The sequence below is a fragment of the Urocitellus parryii genome, chromosome 4 (assembly GCF_045843805.1).
Source record: "Urocitellus parryii isolate mUroPar1 chromosome 4, mUroPar1.hap1, whole genome shotgun sequence".
Taxonomy (NCBI): Eukaryota; Metazoa; Chordata; class Mammalia; order Rodentia; family Sciuridae; genus Urocitellus; species Urocitellus parryii.
This window is the reverse complement of record NC_135534.1, coordinates 18,584,395-18,605,098: the sequence shown is the minus strand read 5'-3', so window position 1 is coordinate 18,605,098 and position 20,704 is coordinate 18,584,395. Positions and strand designations below refer to the sequence as shown.

At 36.1% G+C, this 20,704-nt stretch overlaps 1 protein-coding gene and 1 pseudogene across 1 annotated transcript; one reads left to right on the top strand and one right to left on the bottom strand.

The window, feature by feature from the left end:
* Positions 1–11,671: 11,671 nt before the first annotated feature.
* On the top strand, positions 11,672–12,562 carry LOC113177123 (large ribosomal subunit protein uL18 pseudogene; annotated as a pseudogene).
* Positions 12,563–13,882: 1,320 nt separating this feature from the next.
* LOC113177122 (olfactory receptor 4C11-like) lies at positions 13,883–14,794 on the bottom strand. The gene has a single exon (XM_026381650.2). The coding sequence runs from the start codon at positions 14,792–14,794 to the stop codon at positions 13,883–13,885; it is 912 nt and encodes a 303-aa protein (XP_026237435.2).
* Between the last annotated feature and the right edge of the window lie 5,910 nt (positions 14,795–20,704).

The window sequence follows — 20,704 nt, the reverse complement described above, 5'->3', positions numbered from 1 at the left end:
GCTGTGACTTCATCCTAAAAGGAACCAATACCATGATTTTTAATGTATAATCTTGATTCTCACAACAAATTACCATATATTTATATCTTTTGAATTTTACCTAACTTCAAATGTTAAGTAATTGAACATGCCGTATGCAGAATAAGGGGAATTTTTTTTCCACTCAAGATTAAGTTGTAAGGTTCTGTATCAGAACCTCTGTATTGTTGAATGTAATTCTAGAATGTATTCTAGAATCACTTTCTTGGTAGTGCCTCATGCCATTGTGTAATCATGTCAGCAAGTGTTTATCCAGTATCTTGTCAGTGAATATTTAACTACGAACTGCAATTACACATGTTTAAAATATCTCCTAGGAGTGCAATAGATGGCTTGCAGGATATGCCAGTATTCAGCTTTCCAAGATAATATACTATTTCCACAATTTATGAAATGTAATCTATGTACTAAATGGGGGGGGGGGAGAGAGAGAGAGAGAGAGAGAGAGAGAGAGAGAGAGAGAGAGAGAGAGAGAGAAAGATTTGTGAGACAATTTAGTAACATCTGCACCATGAGAAGAGGGCTAATATGAAGAATCCTCTTTATTTTGTTGTTTTAGTTAGATATATGGGCAAAGCAGTAATCCTCCAAAACTTGAGCTTTTATTTCTAATGTCAGTTTCTAAATGTTGTTTGTTCTGTCATATATTTGGCAGAAAATATTTGAACACTAAAATAAACTGATGTCCTTTATTTGTGTCATAAAGACTTACATTTATCTTTTAAATACACTGAAATATACAACCTAGAAAGTTAGACTTAGGGTTTATAATTATTCTATTACTTACATGCATATTTACAAGAAATTTCCTTCCACTTCTTCCATACAATGAAATGTAACAGTGAAAAATATTAGAAAATCATTTGAGACCTTAGTGTTCTTTCTTTACTGAGCAAAACTTAGAATCAAAATTCTAGCCAAATAGAATTAGATCTCCCATCTGGAAAATGATAATGAGATGTTTTGTCCTTACTCTTTTATTGATTTGTTATACAACTAAAAAAAAAAAATAGATGAACTTTCAGAACCTTGAGTCTTACCTGCTACCTTCTAATGGAGGACTCTGTATGCAGATATTTTTGTTCATAAGAAATGACTTAAAGTGAATATTCAAAGTGGTTTTCTAATCAAAGATTTATCTTCATCCTATTTCATAATTTAAAAGACCAAAATGATTAATTTACTGATATATAGAGGCTTGCAGGCATATGTCAAGTGTTTCTCTAGGGTGTAATTTCTTAGGGATATGAGCTATTCTGAGGGCATGACAATGATCCATTCTTTAGATCAGACCCGCTTACAGATCCCTTGAAACTCCAGCTTTGGCTGCTGGCTTGAGAAGCTGGGAAGGGAAAGGAGCATTCCCTGAGGGATACTGGAAGCTGTGGTCAATAGCTCCTTCCAACACAGTCCCTTGGTCTCCAAAGCTGATGCAATGCTCTAATTATTCAGAATATTTGCTGCCAGAACCATTTCTACACTAATGGGCATTGTTGTTTATCAATTCCCCAGTGATAACTTCTAGCAGCCAACAGTTTTTGGCAAGAAGCTTTGGAGCTGAATCCGACTACTGAACTATTGAAAAGGGCTCCTACTAGCAGACTCCAATTCCCTCAACCCAGGAAAAGATTCTCTGAAGTCATTACATCAGTGATGTCTAGCATGACGTTTCTGCCTCCAGTGTCTGGGCTCTTCAAGAACTGTCACTAGGACATTGCTTTCCATTTTCCCTGACCATAAATTCATGTCAATTCTCTGCCTTTGCAAGAGTGTCTTCTTGAGATGACTTTTATCTTCTCACACCTTTATCCTCACTTAAGACTTACATGTCCCTTGGGATTTTCCATTGTTTATACGCATGACCTCAGAGAGCACCTTTGTAATAAGTAAACATTTTTTTCTCAAATTTAATTATTGGATGAAGGATTTTAAATAGAGATGTTCTGAAGTACAAGTTCAACTGTTTTTTCCAATGAATCACTTTGACCTCAATATTTGACAGGCCAAAGAGATAAACGCCTACATGAGAGTTATTATTGTTATCTCTGCTCGGCAGTAAGACAACTATATGCACCGTTCAATGCAGTGTTGGGACTTAAACACATTCCTCTCTCTCTTTCTTTCCTTTTGCTTTCCAGATGCCACAAAATGATCAGACCTCCTCCAGCACATGTTCCCACCATGACTTACCATGTCACCACAGGCCCAAAGCAAGAGAACCAAGAAAATATTGACTGAAACCTCTAAAACTGTAAGCCAAAATAAAACTCTCCTTTTAAGTTAGTTATCTCAGGTATTTCATCAAAATAATGCAAAGTGGAGAGACAAAGAGCATGCACATATACCCAAATGTCACACACACCAATCCCCTAAAGTTTACATATTTTTTTAATTGGAATAATATCTCAATTTTTTTTCTTGGTTTGAACATATATAAAGAATGCTGACCATCAGAAGGAATCTAGAAAAATTATTCTAATGAAATGTTGAAGAAATGTTTTCAGAATAAAACAGGGAAGATGAAGAGGAGAAAGAAAAGTTTAATTATGATACTTGGGGCTGGGGATGTGGCTCAAACAGTAGTGCACTCGCCTGGCATGCACAGGGCACTGGGTTCGGTCCTCAACACCACATAAAATTAAAATAGAGATGTTGTGTCCACCTAGAACTAAAAAAATAAATATTAAAAAAATTCTCTCTCTCTCTAAAAAAAAGAAATATGATACTTGATGCTATAACAATATATCTGATACTAGGTATTTTATACAATAAAGAGGTTAATTTAGCTTCTATTTTTGGAAGCCAAAAGTCCAAGATTGGGTGGCTTTATTTCTTTGGGCTTTGGTAAGGGCCTTATGACAGATAGCATCACAATGGCAGAAGCCTATGCAGAAGAGATTATGTAATGAAACAAGAAAATAAAAAGATTCATATATCAGGCTTGTTCTCTTCCTAATAACTCATTCTCACGTGATCTAACTCACTCTTCAAGATCAGCATTATACTTTGTAATGGTGGCATCACCAAAACCTAATTACCTTGCTCCAAGCATTATCTCTTCAAGGCTTCACCACCTTCCAATACCTCCACAGTGAGGACCTAGTTTCTAGCAGATGTACCTTTGAGGGACAAACTCACACCATATCCAAACCATGCACTGGATCAACATAAAAATGCACAGTCACTGGGAAGCTAGAAAATAAGCTCTTCATTCCTGGGATTTGTGGATGCTTGAAGTACAAGTTCTTACACAGTAACATTTTCAAAGTTATCTCTTTGGATTATTTTGCAGCAGAGGATGCTGCAATATAAATTGATCTAGGCTTTTCAGCAATTTTGAAATGAAAAGTCGTCAAGACTTTTTTTTTTTTCTGTTCTTGCTGTGTAATAGCTGGGATAGGTGCTTGCATGTCTGAGTACATAGGGAGATAACTGTAATATCAAAGGTATATGGTGACCCAACACAGTGTGTCTGGAGTCAGTCTGTGGAGCACATTGTGTGGACACTTACCCTCTGAGAACACGGGATCAGTGTCCCTCGTTAGGTCGCAGGAACATATAGTAAAACACACTGTCAGTCTGAAGAGGACTCTGGATGGATACTCCTTCATCATCCAACCTGTCAAAGGAAATAAATTCGACTGGTTATGTAGACATAAACCAAAACCATTTTGTCTTCAGAGTTGTCGTATTATTTATTTTGTTGAATTTATTAAAAAATACAATTCACCATGTATTTTTTAATATATACTTTGAGTATTTTCTTGTTGTTGATATTTTTAGATGAAAGAGTGGATATTCTGTTTTTAAAATTCATCACTTCCCAAAGATGGGAACTTCCAAATTGTGCTTGAAGGATTCTCAACACAAGTGAATTAAAAAAAAAATTATTAAGGATCAATTTTGTTGATTTTTATGACTGCTACAAATAAAATTTATATAAATATTTTTATTTATTCTAGCCACTATTATTTCCCTTGATTAAAAATTTTTAGAAACATTTTCTTTCCCTTTTAAACTCAATAAAATTATTGGAACCCCTGCTGGGACCAGCAGCTGGCACAAATGCCCACTTCTGCATCTCAGTTTTGCAACCCATCCTAAAATATGATACATTCTATCCTAAAGTTTCAAAGAGGAAAAGTTACTCTGAACAATGAAATTATTAAACACATTGGATCATAGGAGGTTGAGCTCCTCTAAAAACATGAGGAATACTAACATGATCCTTCATGTCTTATGAAAACTCCTATGACGAAAAGAAAGTGCCAAAATATAAAGCAGAGGTCCTTCCTTTCATCAAAATTTAAAGAAATTTTCACTTTGCTATGTTGTTTTTCTTTGCATCTGTCCTCAGTCCTTAACTTTCCCTTTTCTGTAATGAAACAGTCCCAGAAGTCACTGAGTTACTACTATTAGTGAAACCTTCTCTACCGCAAGGTTGTAAACTGAATTTGCAATGATCTCCTCTAATACATTTGTACAAATTTTCCATTTATATTTGTATCTATTTTTTATTTGCCACGGTATGAAGAATATTTTTCTGGATAACAATACACCATTCCAACAAACTTTTTGAATAATATATTCTTACAGCAATTTGAGGTACCATCTGAACTTTATTCCTAAATACAATACCTACTTTTTCTGTTTTAGTGGTTTGTGTTCAGTTTCACTGTTATGTCTATCATCAGAGAGCTAATACCATATGTTGGTAATCATTGTATCTTTTTTTTTAATATAACAGAAAGACCTGTCCACATTTTTTTTTGTCCAAAGTTGCTTGATCATGTTTTGCAAATATATTTTTCATTTTGAAAAATTTTATCTAGTTAAAAAGCATATGTTTGGTCATTTTACTGGAGAAATTTTAATGCATAAGTTGACTTGTGGAGAGTTGGGTGTTGATGTCTTTGAACACAAGGCAGGATTAGTGACATGAAATGGAACAATGCTGGAGCTCACAAAGGACCTGGACCAGCCTGGGTTTCCAACCCACCAGGATAGAAAACCTTATAACTCACAGTGCAGCAGGTAGAGCACTGAGACATGCCTGCCTAGCTGCAAGAAAATAAGTAACCCTAAAATAAATACTGTTCTAGCGCTGCTTAATAGAGCTTAAGAACATTTATAGGGATTTGAAAACTGTCCAGCAAGCAAACAGGGCAAAATTCATCAGACCTGAGATCTTAAAAAAACTAACAAGTATGTAAAGAAGCAAGAATATACAATCTAAAAATCAACCAAGCAAACCAAACAATGATGATAAGGATTATAGAACTGGCAAACAGGAACATTAAAGAGGTTGTGATAACTATGTTAAATATTTGCATTTCCACTGAGGATGGTATGTGGGGATACAGAAAATGCAAAATGGACTAAAGTTGAAATACTAATGAGTAAAAATACAACTGAGATGAAAAACGTGCCGGACCACAGAGAGATAATCAGACACTGCAAAGGTTGATTACTGCAGCAGAAAAAAAAAAAAAATGGTGACCATGAAGACAGCAGTAGTAACCCTCTAAACTGAAGAACAAAGAGGTTAGAAGAGAAGGCTGTGGGAAAACTTTAAATATTCTAACACATGAGTAGTGGAGTTTTCAAGAATAGGATGAGAGAAGGGATAAAGAATATATTTAAAAAAAAACAATGGCTACTTGTATTCTTGAAAATTGCCATTTTAACTAGAGATGAAATCTCATGTTTATAGCAGCTCAATTCAAAATAGCTAAGCTATGGAACCAACCTAGGTGTCCTTCAACAGATGAATGGATAAAGGAAAGGTGGTAGATGTACACAATGGAGTATTTCTCAGCCATAAAGAACTTTTGAAAACAACACAGTGAATCCTGCCATCATGTACATCTACAGGAACAGGTCCAAACTAGAATCAGATGTGTTCATGTTCAAAATGGATTATATTGTCCTATGTAACTGGAAAGAACCAATAAATAAAAACTTCGACATAATCTAGGAGAAAGAGAGGGGACATCAAATTACCTAAGATTAAAGTTTTGGTGGATGGGACAGATTCAATATAGAAGTTAAGGTGAATGATAGAAGAGTAAAGTTCCATATCTTGCATACCTGAAAACAAAAAGAGAAAGAATGGCTAATTTTTTTTTCCCAAGTTTGATGACAACTATCAATCTACGTATCCAAGAATCTAACAAATCCTAGGCCAAAAAAAGACCAATAATGAGAACTACACTAAAAGAGATAGTGAAATAAATTGGTCAAACGTGATGATAAAGACAAAATTTGAAAAGCATTAAAAAATAAAGACACCATATGTACCAAGGAAGAAAGATATGAATTAAGCAGACTTCTTACCAGAAAAAAACACATACATGAGAGTACAGTGGAACAACATATCACACACACACACACACTCTACTACTACTACTACTACTACTACTACTACTACTACATGATCTCATGTGCGGAAATTAAGAGGAAAAAATGTTGAATGTACAAAGATAGAGAATAAAATGTACCAGGTGTGTGAATATGCCTGGAGGAAATGGGGCCCTGAAGGAGAAAGTATACAAAGTTGCAGAGATGTAAGAAGAACAAGTACAGAGAGCTACTGTGACATGAGGACCAGATTTTATAATATCTCATTATATTCAGGAGTTTTGTAAAGAGAAAAAATTTTGGATGTTTTTGATAAAAAAGAGGAGGCATAATTACGTGAAATTATGGATGTAAATTTGCTTGATTATACTAACCATTTTACAATGATTAACAAAGCATCCTGTTGTACATCTCAAATGTGCAGAGTAAATATTTTTTAAAAGTACTAAAAATCATCAACCTAGAATTAACAGCAAAAATATCTTTCAAAACAAAGGTGAAGTAAAAAGACTTTGCCATATGCAAAGGTCCAGGAATGTATCAATACCAGATTTTGCCACAAAAATATCAACAAGTTCCTTTAGTGAGAAGAAAAATCAATCCAGAAGAAAAACTGAATCTACTGGATGGAATAAAAGATACCAACAGTAAATGGAGGTGTAAATATAATAAATAAGCTAAAAAACTGACTTTGTTGTAAATTTTAAGGCCTCATGGGATATGAGAAATATCAGAAATTTATCAAAAAGAAACATCAGGGGAAAAAAGGTAGTTGGTTTTAAGGATTAGAGTCATACTATAGAATTTTGCTTTGGCAGATCTCTATCGGCTTAGGTAACTGCTCTGTTCTCTGAGACTAGAAACTGTCTCTCACAGAGCAGAAGCTAATGGGCCTTCTGGGGTCCCAGAGTGTAAGTGACTCCAGCAATCTGCTCCATGAAAACTGACTGGACCCACATTTGGAATGACAGAGAAGATTCAGTAGATTTCTACTAGTTGTAAAAACAGCTAGAAACAAATATTTTGGATAAAACTAAGAACAAATGATATTCAAGTCTATTCCCAGAGCAGCAACAGCCCCCACCCCCCATACCTAGATTACCTCCAAATTTAAGATGTTTTAAAATCCACATGGAAATAGTGAAAAATAGATCATCTGCAGACCTCCTGACCAAAGACCAACAGTGTTCGGATCTTCCAGAGAAAAACAAGGAGACAAAGAAAAAGGAAAAGCTATTTTTAAGAGATGATATATATATATATATAATTTTTTACATGTGAAAATTGTCACAGCTGTGGACACTGAAGCTATTCCAATTTGATGATGAAGGTTCAGGTACAGATCAGCCTTGAGAACAATTTGATTTCATGAATAGTTACAGGAATAGACACACGCCCCATTCCCTGCTGGGTTCTGCAGCTCTACCACCTCATCAACTTGCCATGATGCGATTTGCCCACAGGGTGGCGCAAAAGGCAAACAGTCAGCCTGGTCACTGCTCCTTCCAACTAATAAAGCTTTTTTTAACCTGATCACAGAAGATTTCATAGATTTCCCCTTGTCCTCAAAAAACGATAATGGATTGTGGGAAGGTTTTATCAACTTGTGCTTCTTCCAGGATCTCACTTTAAATTCATGACCTGAATCTCAGAGTGAACTCTAGAAGCTCTCCAAGCATCACACTCTAGGCCCATAGTCGATTTATTCCCTCACTCTCCTAAAGGACTGACTCATATTTTTCTCTGAGTTGCTGGAATATGCTGTTAGAATTTGAATCTTGATTGTCTCCTGAAGGTCTGTGTTTTAATGGCTTGGTCACCTGCCTGTGGCACTATGGGAGGTGGTAGACCTTCAGAAAGAAAGGCATGGTCAAAGGAGATTAGGAAATTGGAGATATCAACCTGGAAAGGGATATTGAAACCTTGGCCCCTTGTCCCTCTCTTTATTTTTTCTATGAGCACATGCTCCTACCATAATGTACTGTGCTGCCACAGGCTCAAAGCAGCAGAGCCAAGTGACCATGGACTGAAACCTCTAAAACTGTGAGCCAAATAAACCTTTCCTAATTTTTATTTTCTCAGGTATTTTGTCATAGCAATGGAAAGCTAACATGCTGATTCAAAAAACATTTGAGAGAGCACTGTATGTCAGGTACTGTTCTAAGAGCTCCTAGACTCTATCTTCTCCAACAAGCTTTCCCTGATCTCTGGCTAGATTATCTAATCCTATCCAGTGATCATGTCATCCTGCTGTTTTTCTACCTCTAACCTTGACTTGATACTGCATTATAATAATATGTTTTTTGTTCCTTTGCTCCCCCTTCCCCCACCACACTTCTTCTTCTCTATATATTTAATATAGATTTATATATAAAATAATATTTCAAAGTTTTTTTCTGTATCTCCAATGACCTACTAAGCTGTTGGCTCTTTGAGGCCACAGGCCACATTTATCTCTATATGTTTTCTATAGGGCCTAGCACAGAAATTGGCAATGTAACTCTGAACACAGGTTCACTGTAAAAAGAGATGAATGTCCTGCATTGATCTGCTGTGAGGACAGAGTTCATCATAACACCAGGAACTACCTGGCTTCCCTGGTGACTCCCCTGCCTTTAGGTAAAATAAAGCCTTTGATATCTTGATTCCTATCCATAATCTGCTTAATGTTTGTGGTTTCAGACTCAGCCTTGGCCCTGAAGAAGTGTTCTTCCTGTCCTAGAGCAGAATTCCCATCTGCCTCCCCCTCTGCCCCCTTCTATTGGAACTGTCCCTCACAGCAGGGGTGAGGTGCATCCCTCCAGCTTTATTGACCCAGGAGGAGGAGGGGCTAAAGTGGACTGGAATCTCCTGCTAAGTGGAAAGCAGTAGCAGGAGATTGAGCTCAGATCCCCCAGAGGTTTAGCCCCCCCCTCCAGCTCCAGATGGGTTGGCTCCCATCTGCAACCAATGCCCTTGACATTGACGGACCTCTGTGTTCATAAGCCACACATGGAAGAGCTTGTTCAAATGCAAAAGTTGTTCCTGCCCTTCTGTTTTGCTTTTGGGAGTTTTGCTTGCTCCTTAGTACTTTACTCAGATTACTAATGAAAAAGGGAGGAAGGAAAGAAGAGAGCCTCTTAAGGACTTTAGTGCAATGAGTGTTTGCCAAGGTTTGGAAGGGAAGGCAGGAAAACTCAAAGGTACTTGAGACTATTGATAGACTGCCTATGGCTTGGGGAATGTGTTGCACCCCTGGCACAGAGTAAGTACACCTGCTCCCTAGCAGTGTTTCCAATAGGCCATCTATTTGAAAAAACTAAGCAAATGCAAAGGCCAAAAAGAGATTAAAGAGAGGTACAGATACTTCATAGGAGGACTTCATTATCTATGTTACAGTCTAATAGTTAGTGAGAAATGCTTTATTTTGCCAGACTCACTCATGTCTATTTTATGGTTTAGAAACATTTTTTTACTTTAATTCCCATCACTAAAGTGGTAAGAGGTGAAGCACTACAAACCCTTAGAATGTCTAAACTTTGCAATCTGATCTAGAGAAGCTTTGCTAGTCCTATAACCTAGAATATCCAGTGACCTTTTCAAATCATTAAATGAGATGGAAAAAGGGAAAGAAATAGAATTTTTTTGAGCAGGCTCTAGCTTAAATAGGCCTTTTAGTTATGTTTATACAGAGGTACAGATGTAGATATAGGCACATAAGTAGACTAGAGTTCCAAAAGGTGATTAACTCTACCAACATTACATAGTTCAAGTGAGAGAACATAAGTCCAACTCCCTTTAAGGATGTCACTCTGAAGCTCAAGATCTTCATCTCATAAGGGAAGGAATTAACTAGTTTTTTGTCAAAATAGTCTGGTTCTTTCTCCTTTCCTAGCTAGTGTTCTCCTGGCATTTGAACCAACTGACTTAATCTGCATGATATTTGTACATTTTGCATAAGAGCACTGAAGTTCAATCCACCACTAGGACATCACAGGGCACCCACATCTTTAAAAACACTAATCAAATTCTAATTCTAAAATCATCATTAAAAGTACCTGCTCCTGGCTCCTGACTCAAGACCTAAAGATTCCTTGCTATAGTCACACAGAAAAGAGTAGAGGAGGAATAGAAACTCAGGGTCAGGGATGGTGGAGGGGATCTATTCTTAGAGACTGTGCCCAGGCAGGCTGGGTACAGAGATGACTACCTGCCCTTCCTCTGTAACAGGTCTAGGTAGTGCCTGAGATTCTGCTGTACATGGCCTTCAGGTGGAACAGGTAGAGAGAGTAGCCAACCCTATTCTGTTTTCACTGAACTGCTAGCTATAGGGGGAGGAAGAGGAAGAGATCTATATTGGGAGAGACCTGGAGAGTGAGAGATACATAGTGTGCTACTGTGTTGATAAGCTTAAATTTAAAAAATAAAAAAAAAAGGAGGAGAGAAGGAAGGAAGGAAGGAAAGAAAGGAGAATAACCAAACAGTATTTTTTGAATCCTGAAGTGATTGGCTACCTCCTTAGTGACTGTTCTTAATTAGAGACAGTGTAATTCCTTTGGTAAACCTGAAAGGGTTACCTCTGTATTAGACTCATAGGTTCTTAAATCTTCTACTTTAAACCTTTGTATGAAAACAGTAGAAACTCTAATTCTACCAATTTAACCAGGATCACATAATTGGGTGACTCTTCCTTCATTTATATCCCAAGCAGCTTGTTTCCACAGTTAGGAGCAAGATGTGTCAATAATTTCACGGAGTTCATGGACTCTCTGAATAAGTTTACTTCATGTGAACGAATCATGTGTGTTATAAGATCTTAGGTTGTACTGCAGATGACCTGAGAATCTTCAAACGTGCTTCACTTTTAAATGGCTGTGAAAACTAATCTCTCAGAATTATCTTTATTATTTGGTGAAATCCTTAATATATAGACTTTAGTTGTTGAATAGAATTATACTATAGAAAATTACCCTCAGAAAAATATGGCAATTATTAATTGGTTTAATTATATTAATTGGCTGAGTACATACATATTGATTGGCATTTAAACATACCAATGATTTGCCTTCAATACTTGTGGACATTATCTACAAGGAATCATTATTCTCCAAATAAATGACTTAGCATTATGAACCAGAGTTTATGCTTGAGTTGAGACATGAAATAGATCAAATTTTGGTTGATTTATGTTTGCACTATTCTGAGAGATTTTTTAAATTAAAGCTATCAGTCTTTAAGAAATGAAAGCTGGAGGTCTGCATGGAACTGTGGAACTGGGTCTCTGTTTCTCAGGATGGGGCTTGTTAAAGTTGTCAAGAATAAGGACTACTTTAAGAAATATCAAGTGAAATTTAGAAGAGGAGAGGGCAAAACTGATTCCTATGCTTGAAAACGCTTGGTGATCCAGGACAAAAATAAGTACAATACACACAAATACAGAATGACAATTTGTGTAACTAACAGAGATATTATTTTCCAGATTGTTTATGCCCATATGGAAGGGGATATGATAGCCCAGGCAGTATATGCACATGAACTATCAAAATATGGTGTGAAAATTGGCCTAACAAATTATGCTGCAGCATATTGAACTGGCCTGCTGCTGGCTGCAGGCTTCTCAATAAGTTTGGCATGGACCAGATCTATGAAGGTCAGTGGAGGTGACTGGAGATGAATATAATGTGGAAAGCATTAATGGTCAACTTGGTGCCTTCACCTGCTATTTGGATGTAGGCCTTGATAGAACTACAACTGGCAATAAAGTTTTTGGTGCCCTGAAGGGGTCTGTGGGTAAGGGCTTGTCTATTTCTCATAGTTCCAAATGATTCCCTGGTTACGATTCTGAAAGGCAGGAGTTCAATACTGAAGTACATCAGAAGTGCATCATGGGTCAGAACTTTGCAGATTATGTGTGTTATCTAATGGAAGAAGATGAAGATGCTAATAAAAAACAATTCTCTCAGTATATAAAGAACAATGTTACCCCCAGCATGATGGAGGAGATGTATAAGAAAGCTCATTCTGCTATATGAGAGAATCCAGTCTATGAGAAGAAGCCCAAGAGAAGTTTAAAAGAAGAAGTGGAACTGTCCTAAAATGTCCCTTGCCCAGAAGAAAGATTACATTTGTAGCACAAAAGAAGGCAAGCTTCCTCAGAGCTCAGGAATAGGCTGCTGAGAGCTAAACCAAACAAGTTTTTTCTTTTCCTGTATTTTTTTCAGATAAAGATAATAAACTTATTTAACAACCCCCCCCCCCCAAAAAAAAATACAAGAAGAAAAACAATGCAATTTGGACATCTCCCAAGGTATGGCTAAGGGGAGATGTAATGAGGACTTGCAGTAAGGTCACCATTCCAGTAGGGTCACTTGGAGGGGCAGAGCATTTTGAAGATAGCCACTGGCTGTTTGAAGAGCAGAAAAGACATCACTGATGATCCTAAGAAATGGACATTTTCCTCCTACATCAAGGTTTCTACAATTAGAAAAGTCAGAGATAATCTTGAAGAAGCTTGTGAAAAGGTCCCAAAGGGAAGAAAAATATAAATCTTTCAATATCTGTCAGTTTCAGAGACAGTGAGCCAGTTTGTTAAGATACAAAGTCAAGTAGGATTTTTCTTCCTTATCCCCCAGACTGTGCTGCCTTACTTTTCTGCTTTAGGATCCCTGACTTCAGCTGATTTTGAAGAGTGGAGGGATTTTTGACAGTTTGGTTAATGTCATGCACTGGGGATTTTACTTTTTGTCCTTGCCTCACATTGAGGGGAAATTGGGTTCTGTATTATACAACAATGAGAAGAAAAAAGTAAGAAGAAAGTTTTGTGAGTTTTCATTCAGGCAGATTAAAAAAAAAAAAACTCTCCACTGTAGTGAGTTTGAAAAAGTAAGAAGAGACAAGAATCAAATTTTTATTTCCATTATGCCTTGCTTACATAAGATCCAATTACACTTTAAACTCCATAGAATGAAATTCCAATGCTTTAAAAAAAATCATAAGCCACAAAATAAGGAGAATTGTGAATACTCATCTGAAGTGAGTGTAAACAAATGTGTCACTTGTGAATAGCTCTGACAGCTTTGATGATATCCTTTTTGAATGTTGATACTTACTCTGCCTCTTCTGTAAATAAGTATTTGGAATTGTTGGCACAGTGTTGTGACATTTTGTGTTTGGTGGATGCAGCTCATGCACATAACAAAGTACATAACATTTTCTTCTATTAACCTGTATCAATTCCAGGTATTACTTGGTTCCAGTGTAAGTAAACTCATAAGTTCAGGTACTGATAGCTCAAGTGTCTGTGAAATTATGAAGTGGGGAGTGGTTAGCGTACATTCTATGTATAGATAGAATTATTTTCAAAGGAAAATAGTGGTGTTAAACATTCCCCATAAAACTAAAATCCAAAGTTAGGAAACACTAGACCATCTTTTCAGGCCATGCAACAAAAACTAAACTGAGAGGATGTATGCATTACAATACACATAACATTTATCAATTTAAGTCATACTTTGCTACACCATAATTTTTTCATGGCATTTTTCACTTCTGCATTCCTTAGTGTATAGATCAAAGGATTCAGTAAAGGTGTCCCAATTGTATAAAATGCAGCCACCATCTTGTCCACTGGAAATGTGGTTGGAGGACGAGTGTATATAAATATACATGGACCAAAAAATATGACCACAACAATAAAGTGGGAGGTGCATGTGGAAAGAGCTTTCCGCCTTCCTTCTGCACTGTGGTTTCTCAGAGAGTACAGGATGACAGTATAGGAGATAAATAAGACTGTGAAACTCACCATGCATATGGCCCCACTGTTAAACACTATGAGCAGATTGATGACATATGTGTCCATGCAGGCAAGTTTCAACAAAGGTTGCATATCACAGAAATAGTGATCAATCACATTGGGGCCACAGAAGGGCAATCTCAAAGCCAGAGAAATCTGTGCTGAAGAATGCATGCAAGATCCCACCCAGGCCAGAATCACTAATGCATGACAGACCCGCTGCCTCATGATGGTTGAGTATCGCAGGGGCTTACAAATGGCCACATAGCGATCAAAGGCCATGAGGATGAGCACAAATATCTCCATGCAGCCAAAGAAATGGGCTGCAAAAACTTGAGTCATGCACTCATTGTAGGAAATGGTCTTCTTCTGAGAAAGGGAATCCACAATCAGTCGGGGGGCTGTGGTTGTAGAGAAGCAAGCATCTGCAAAAGATAAGTAGAAGAGGAAATAGTACATGGGACTCCCAAGGGTCTGGCTTGTTTTAATGGTCACCACAATGAGAAAGTTCCCCAACAGGGTCATGAGGTAAAGAATCAAGAAGATCCCAAATATTGCCTTCTGCTTGCCAGGGTCTTGTGTCAGGCCAAATAAAATGAATTCAGTCACGCTGTCGTTATGCATCACCCTGTCAGTGCAGCATGCAGTTGACAAATGTTTAATCTACAAAAGAAAGAAATTACATCTTGAGGAGACTGTGGTCTTACTTCTGAATTCTTAGTTCTGTTTAATATTGTGCTATCTGCAACAGCCTATGTCTCTTTGTAAGCTGATGCCCAGATCTCTGTAACATTTATCTGTTGACTCAGAAACCCACTGGATTGAACCAAAGCTTTTGGTTTTGTGGAATAAAAAAGTATATATATCCTTCAAATATTTTATTCTTACCTAGACTGACAATTGCAGAACTTATTCTTTCCTTGGGTAGGTCACTTAAATTCTTAGAAACCTATTTCTTGTGCATCAAAATGAATTGTAAGCAGTTGTTCTATGATTTTTGAGCTTTCAGAAGAACTTAATAGTGCTATGCCTACACATCTGCACACATGATCACATATATATATATATATATATATATATATATATATATTGTATTAATGCACTTTATCTCTATATTGTGACATTTGAAAAAAAATCAACAACACTATTCCAATACAAGTAGGCATTAATATTGTTGGAAAATCCCACTTGATAAGAATGCTCTCAGTTTAGTTCACTCATTTTGGTGTCTGTGATCTCTCACTCTATACGTATAGTTTATATTATTGAAATAATATCATGCCATTTTATATTATTATTTAGACTTATAATTGTTTAATAACCCATCTTGATTTATTTTTCGTAGATTAATTGCTAATTTATTTGTGGGATAGCATATCAATCTTTACATGTATTTGATCATTTGCTCATTGAGATATTTATGACATTTCCAAGTTTTACTCTCATAATGATTCTACAATTAACTTTAGAATGATTTCCCAAGTGCAATATTATTACTCAAATTTAAGAGGTTACCAATGTTATTAACAACTATTCAAAATTATTTTCAATATTTTGTGTGCCATTATTAACTGTATAATTGTTATAGAATAATTCATGATCATGATGTAACATTCATAATGTAAGAGAAAAATCAAGACTGCTCTTTAGATTATTTGAGTCTGCTTTTCTAATCTCTAGAAATAATCACCCTTATTTCCTATAAGTAAATCCTGAAGTACTATAGACATTGTTTTATATGTTTAGCTCTCTATTTTTTTCTCATATACAAGTATGACCAGTATATCAGTCTTGATAATTTTTCTAGAAAAATTGAGGCATTTGCAAAAGAAAAGTTATGATGTTACTTTATTATTATGCCAAAATTGTCTTTTAAGATATAAAATATATGATGTTTATAAAATTGAATCTTATCGTATTCACATATTATCAACCATGGTTACATTTTTTGTAGATTTTTTCCTGAAAATACTGCCCTTCTCATCATATATCATTTTTGGGGAGTCAAATCTCTTTAGCAAACTTGGTATTTTAGTAGGATGCATATTAATCTCCCCAAATCATCACTATATTTTTAGATGAAAAGCAAGGTTTGGCTTTTCTTCTATGTATATTTCTTTTTTTTTCTGTGACTTTGCTTCCTTTTTATTCAATCTGTCGATTTTTTCAATCTTAATTATTCCAGTGTTTAAAAACATTTTAAAAATTATATTTATTTTCTACTATGATTTCATAATTCTATTTTGCTTCAAATACTGAGAAATTATCAGAAAAAAAATGGTCACTTTTTTAACAACTTATCTGAGCTTTAAGACAAATATGGATAGGATCATTAATTTTGGGTGACTGTATTTGATTGATTTTTAAAACAGTACAAACCATCTTTAGAGAATACGAACACCTATAGAATGGATTCATTAGTATAGAATTTAAAATTATGGAATAACATGAGCTGTAACTTTCATTGAAGAAAATCAAATTCCCAACCTGATTCTCTGAGATGAAACCATTGAAAACCAGAATTAGATGTGTTTTAGTTTGGTGGCCTGGCTTGATCTGAATCCACACTGCCTAATTTGAAGCCCCAGCCACTGCCCAACAGTGATGTGACACCCTCAGAAAATCCCTTGATATAGACATGTAAAACATACATAATAAGATAGTCCACCTTTTAGCATTGCTTCGATAGCTTTTGCCACCATACAGGAGATGTGCTGTGGACTATGTTCCATTGGAGTAGTCTCATTATGACCATTACTCCTGGTTTTCCAGGATATATTGCCCAATGTTCATAAGCAATCCCAACTGTTCATTTATTCACAATATAGCTGTACAACAGTTTAAAAACATGAATTTGTTGGGGCTGGAGTTGTGGCTCAGCAGTAGAGCACTCACCTAGCACCTGCAAGGCCCTGGGATCTATCCTCAGCACCACATAAAAATAAAGGAAATAAAGGTATTGTGTTCAACTATAACTAAAAAATAAATATTTTTAAAAACCATGAAGTTCTTTTGTTGAGTGTCTGAAATTATGCCTATATAAGGGATCATATCTGTTTTCTCACTGTGGTCAGAAGGTAGGAATGACTGTTCCAAATATCTTTAATAAATATAAAAAATGAAATGAATAAAAGTACTTCATATTTTTAATGTACCGGGCCTTGGATGAGAGAGAGAAAATAAAATCAGGCTTTAGTTGTAAAAAGAGTTTGGATCCAAACATACAAAAATCAGAGGAGAGAGAACATTTAGGATGAGAGACATGAAGCCACATTTTAATGGAAATTAGAAGCAAAATGCTTCCTATAGCAAATAGATCAATGTATGATTTCTAGTTAGTCTGACTCCAAATACATCACAGAAAAGTTTGGAAAAGTAAATTTTCCCCCAGCAAAGTACCCTGAAAGCCAGATTGTAATGTTTGGACATCTTTTCATTGGCAAAGTATAAAACTTGGAGCCATAAAATATGTAAGATCAGATTTTTGTAAGATGAATTCATCACTTAAGAATAAAAATTACTCCAAGTAATTTACCTGGATTCAACCATTAGTTGTTATTGCTAAAGTTTGTACAATTGTGACATAGAGCTCATCTGTCCTAAAGTCTCTACCTCCTTCAAGATGCTACAGGTCCACTGAAGACATCTGGTTTTCTATTCCCTGCATTTAGAAACTCAGTGCAAGACACAGATTTATTTACCATGGTCCCCATAATTTAAAGACAGCCCGAGGGCTTTTCAAATACAACCTGCCAGAGGCTTAAGATTTTTTGATTGCTTTCCTAGAGGCAGATCAGAGGTGCCCACTTTCAACCATTGCCTGTGAAGAATAACAACATTAAACATCCTCTTCAGCTTTAACAGAACAATTTTTATGCTTCCAAAACAGAACATCATTCCTTTTGTACAATATTTAGCACTCATTAAATTCTAAATAAAATGTTTCACATAATTTAGTGGAATAAAAATAATATCAAGCTTTGGATAACATAAGTTTCCATTGCAAGAATTATTATATTTTAGAATTTTAGTCCTAGACTACATGCATGTCAATATTATCAATGGCCAATTCTAGAATCCTTTAAGTAGATCTTCCAGGAATTCATTGAGATCCTATTCTATGTCTCTAAATGGGAAGAAGGACCCAAATTTGGTATTCCTTCCTCTCCTCATTTCACCCATCTCTTTCTCTTTTAGCTTCCTTTCTATTACTTGGAAAGAAAGAGTGGGCACTTTAGAAATACAATGATTGATAAATACAAATAAAAGCACTACTATAGTTTCCACTGTAATGGTTGATACACTCACCTTGGCTTTCAATACCCTTTCCCAGTGCTCCCATCTTACTGTCCACTTGTCCTCCCAGTGTTCTGCTCATCCAAGATCCAGGCACACCTGACACTTTCTGCCCTTCATGTATAAACCTAAATAGCCTCATTCCCTGAATATTCCATACCTTACAGTCAGATGACATTTCCTCTGCTCTAACCTCCATTCTCCATTCCCATGTGTGTGTGAGTGTGTGTGTGTGTGTGTGTTAATTGAGATGTATATTTCCTAAATATACACTTTGGTATTTTTTAACCTCAATATCCTTTGTTCATTTTGTAAGATGAGTTGCCTCGTTGTGCTGAGTGTACTTTGGTCTATGCTAGAGATAGAATTGAGCAAAATTTTCAGGCAGAGAAAATCCAGGTCCAGAATCCAAGACTTTGTGCTCCGTGGAATCTGTCCTTAATACTGCATTGCCATTTCCATGCAAAGTATCATACTTCAACCATCCAGGTGGAGCCAAAATAAACCCCCAAAACCATACACAGGAAATGAAGGAAACCACCCATATACTCTGGATATGTCCTTTCCAATGGACTCAATCTTCAAAAATCAGCATTTTGAACATGCATTTGAAAAATAATAGTGAGGAAGGGATAGAAAGTTAAGCAAAGGATATGAGGAGTCAATCCAAAGGGGGAAAAAGGTACTGTGAACAATAATTAAAGAAAGAATTTTCAGAGGATGTGATAGGGGAAATCCTATATGCAAGGATAAGCAAAGAAGCATGGTAAAGATAAAGAATATTTTCTCCTAGGATTTCACTGAAGAGTCTTGCTTCCCTCTCCTCCTCTCATCAAACTATTTTGCACCTCACTCCCTCTAAAAGAAAGCATTAATAAAGGGAGATGATAGATAAAATAGCCAACACTAGTATCCTCTCCATCAGGACACTTAGTGTCATTAGCATCAATGCAAACTGACTGCATATGATTTGTGTGCAAACCTACCTTATCCTGATGTCAGACTCTGCAAATAAAGTAGTTCACAAGTATTGGGTAATACACCACTGCTCCCTTCACTGTGCCCCCTTCTTATTTTGCAACTAAGCTTGAGACACTGTTTTATCTGGAAATATTGGATCTTTTCATCATTGGAGAAAATATGTCCCTGGAACTTTACTCCTCTCAGGAGACAGAACCAGAGAACAGTGACTGCCCTAAAACCTGGACCCAATGGGAGGCAAGAAAATTTCAGTCTCTCCAAATTCCCTCCCCAAGTTCCTAGAGTCCCTGTCACATACCTTTCCTCTGGAAGTAGCCCTGCACCAGTGCAAATCCCAGATTCTTCACCTTTTGTTTAGGCCCAGAATCAGCAACTGCTCCCAAGAGTAAAAGAACTCACTTGTTTTTTGTTGCAGAATTAAACTCACTTTATTGAAAATGTTGTCTCTCTAGAGCCTTTCCCTCCAGTTTTGCTTTCCTTAGCAGGTTGCCAGTACCCCATACAGGTGATCTTACCCATTGTGTGTAGATTTTCTACTTGTTCAAACTAAGCCACAAGTTATTTCTCTACCAATTGCAAAAGCTCACTCATATATTATATTATTAACAATTTAACAAGTACTTGTCAACCATTTACTGTGTGCCAGGCACTCTTTTAGGGACTGGGAATTTAATAGTAAAGATTAAAAAAGAAAAAAAGAAAGCAAGGAAGAAAGAAAGAAAGAACAAAAGAAAGAAAGAAAGAAAGAAAGAAAGAAAGAAAGAAAGAGAAAGAAAGAAATCCCTACATTTTTTATAAATCATATTCTGTTTTCTACATAATAAACACAAAAAATAAATTGTGTAAATGATGATCTATGGTGATGTGTTATGTAAATACATAACAAAATAATTGAAATAAATAATAAAATAGGAGAAACAGAATGAATTTGCATTTTTTTGTTGTTGTTGTTTTTGGTACCAGGGATTGAACTCAGGAGCACTTAACCATGAGCCATATTCCCAAACTTTTTTTGTATTTTATTTAGAGACAGGGTCTTACTGAGTTGCTTATTGCCTCATTGTTGCTGAGGCTGGTTCAAAACTTGCAATCCTCCTGCTTCAGCCTCCCTAGCCACTGGAATTTCAGGTGTGTGCCACCAAACCTGGAGAATTTGCATTTGTTTAAGATAAAATATTCATAATTAGGGAAACACATTTGTTTGATCAACCAAAAGAAGGAAGCAAAGTATGCAGACATCTGTAAGGGAAATAACTG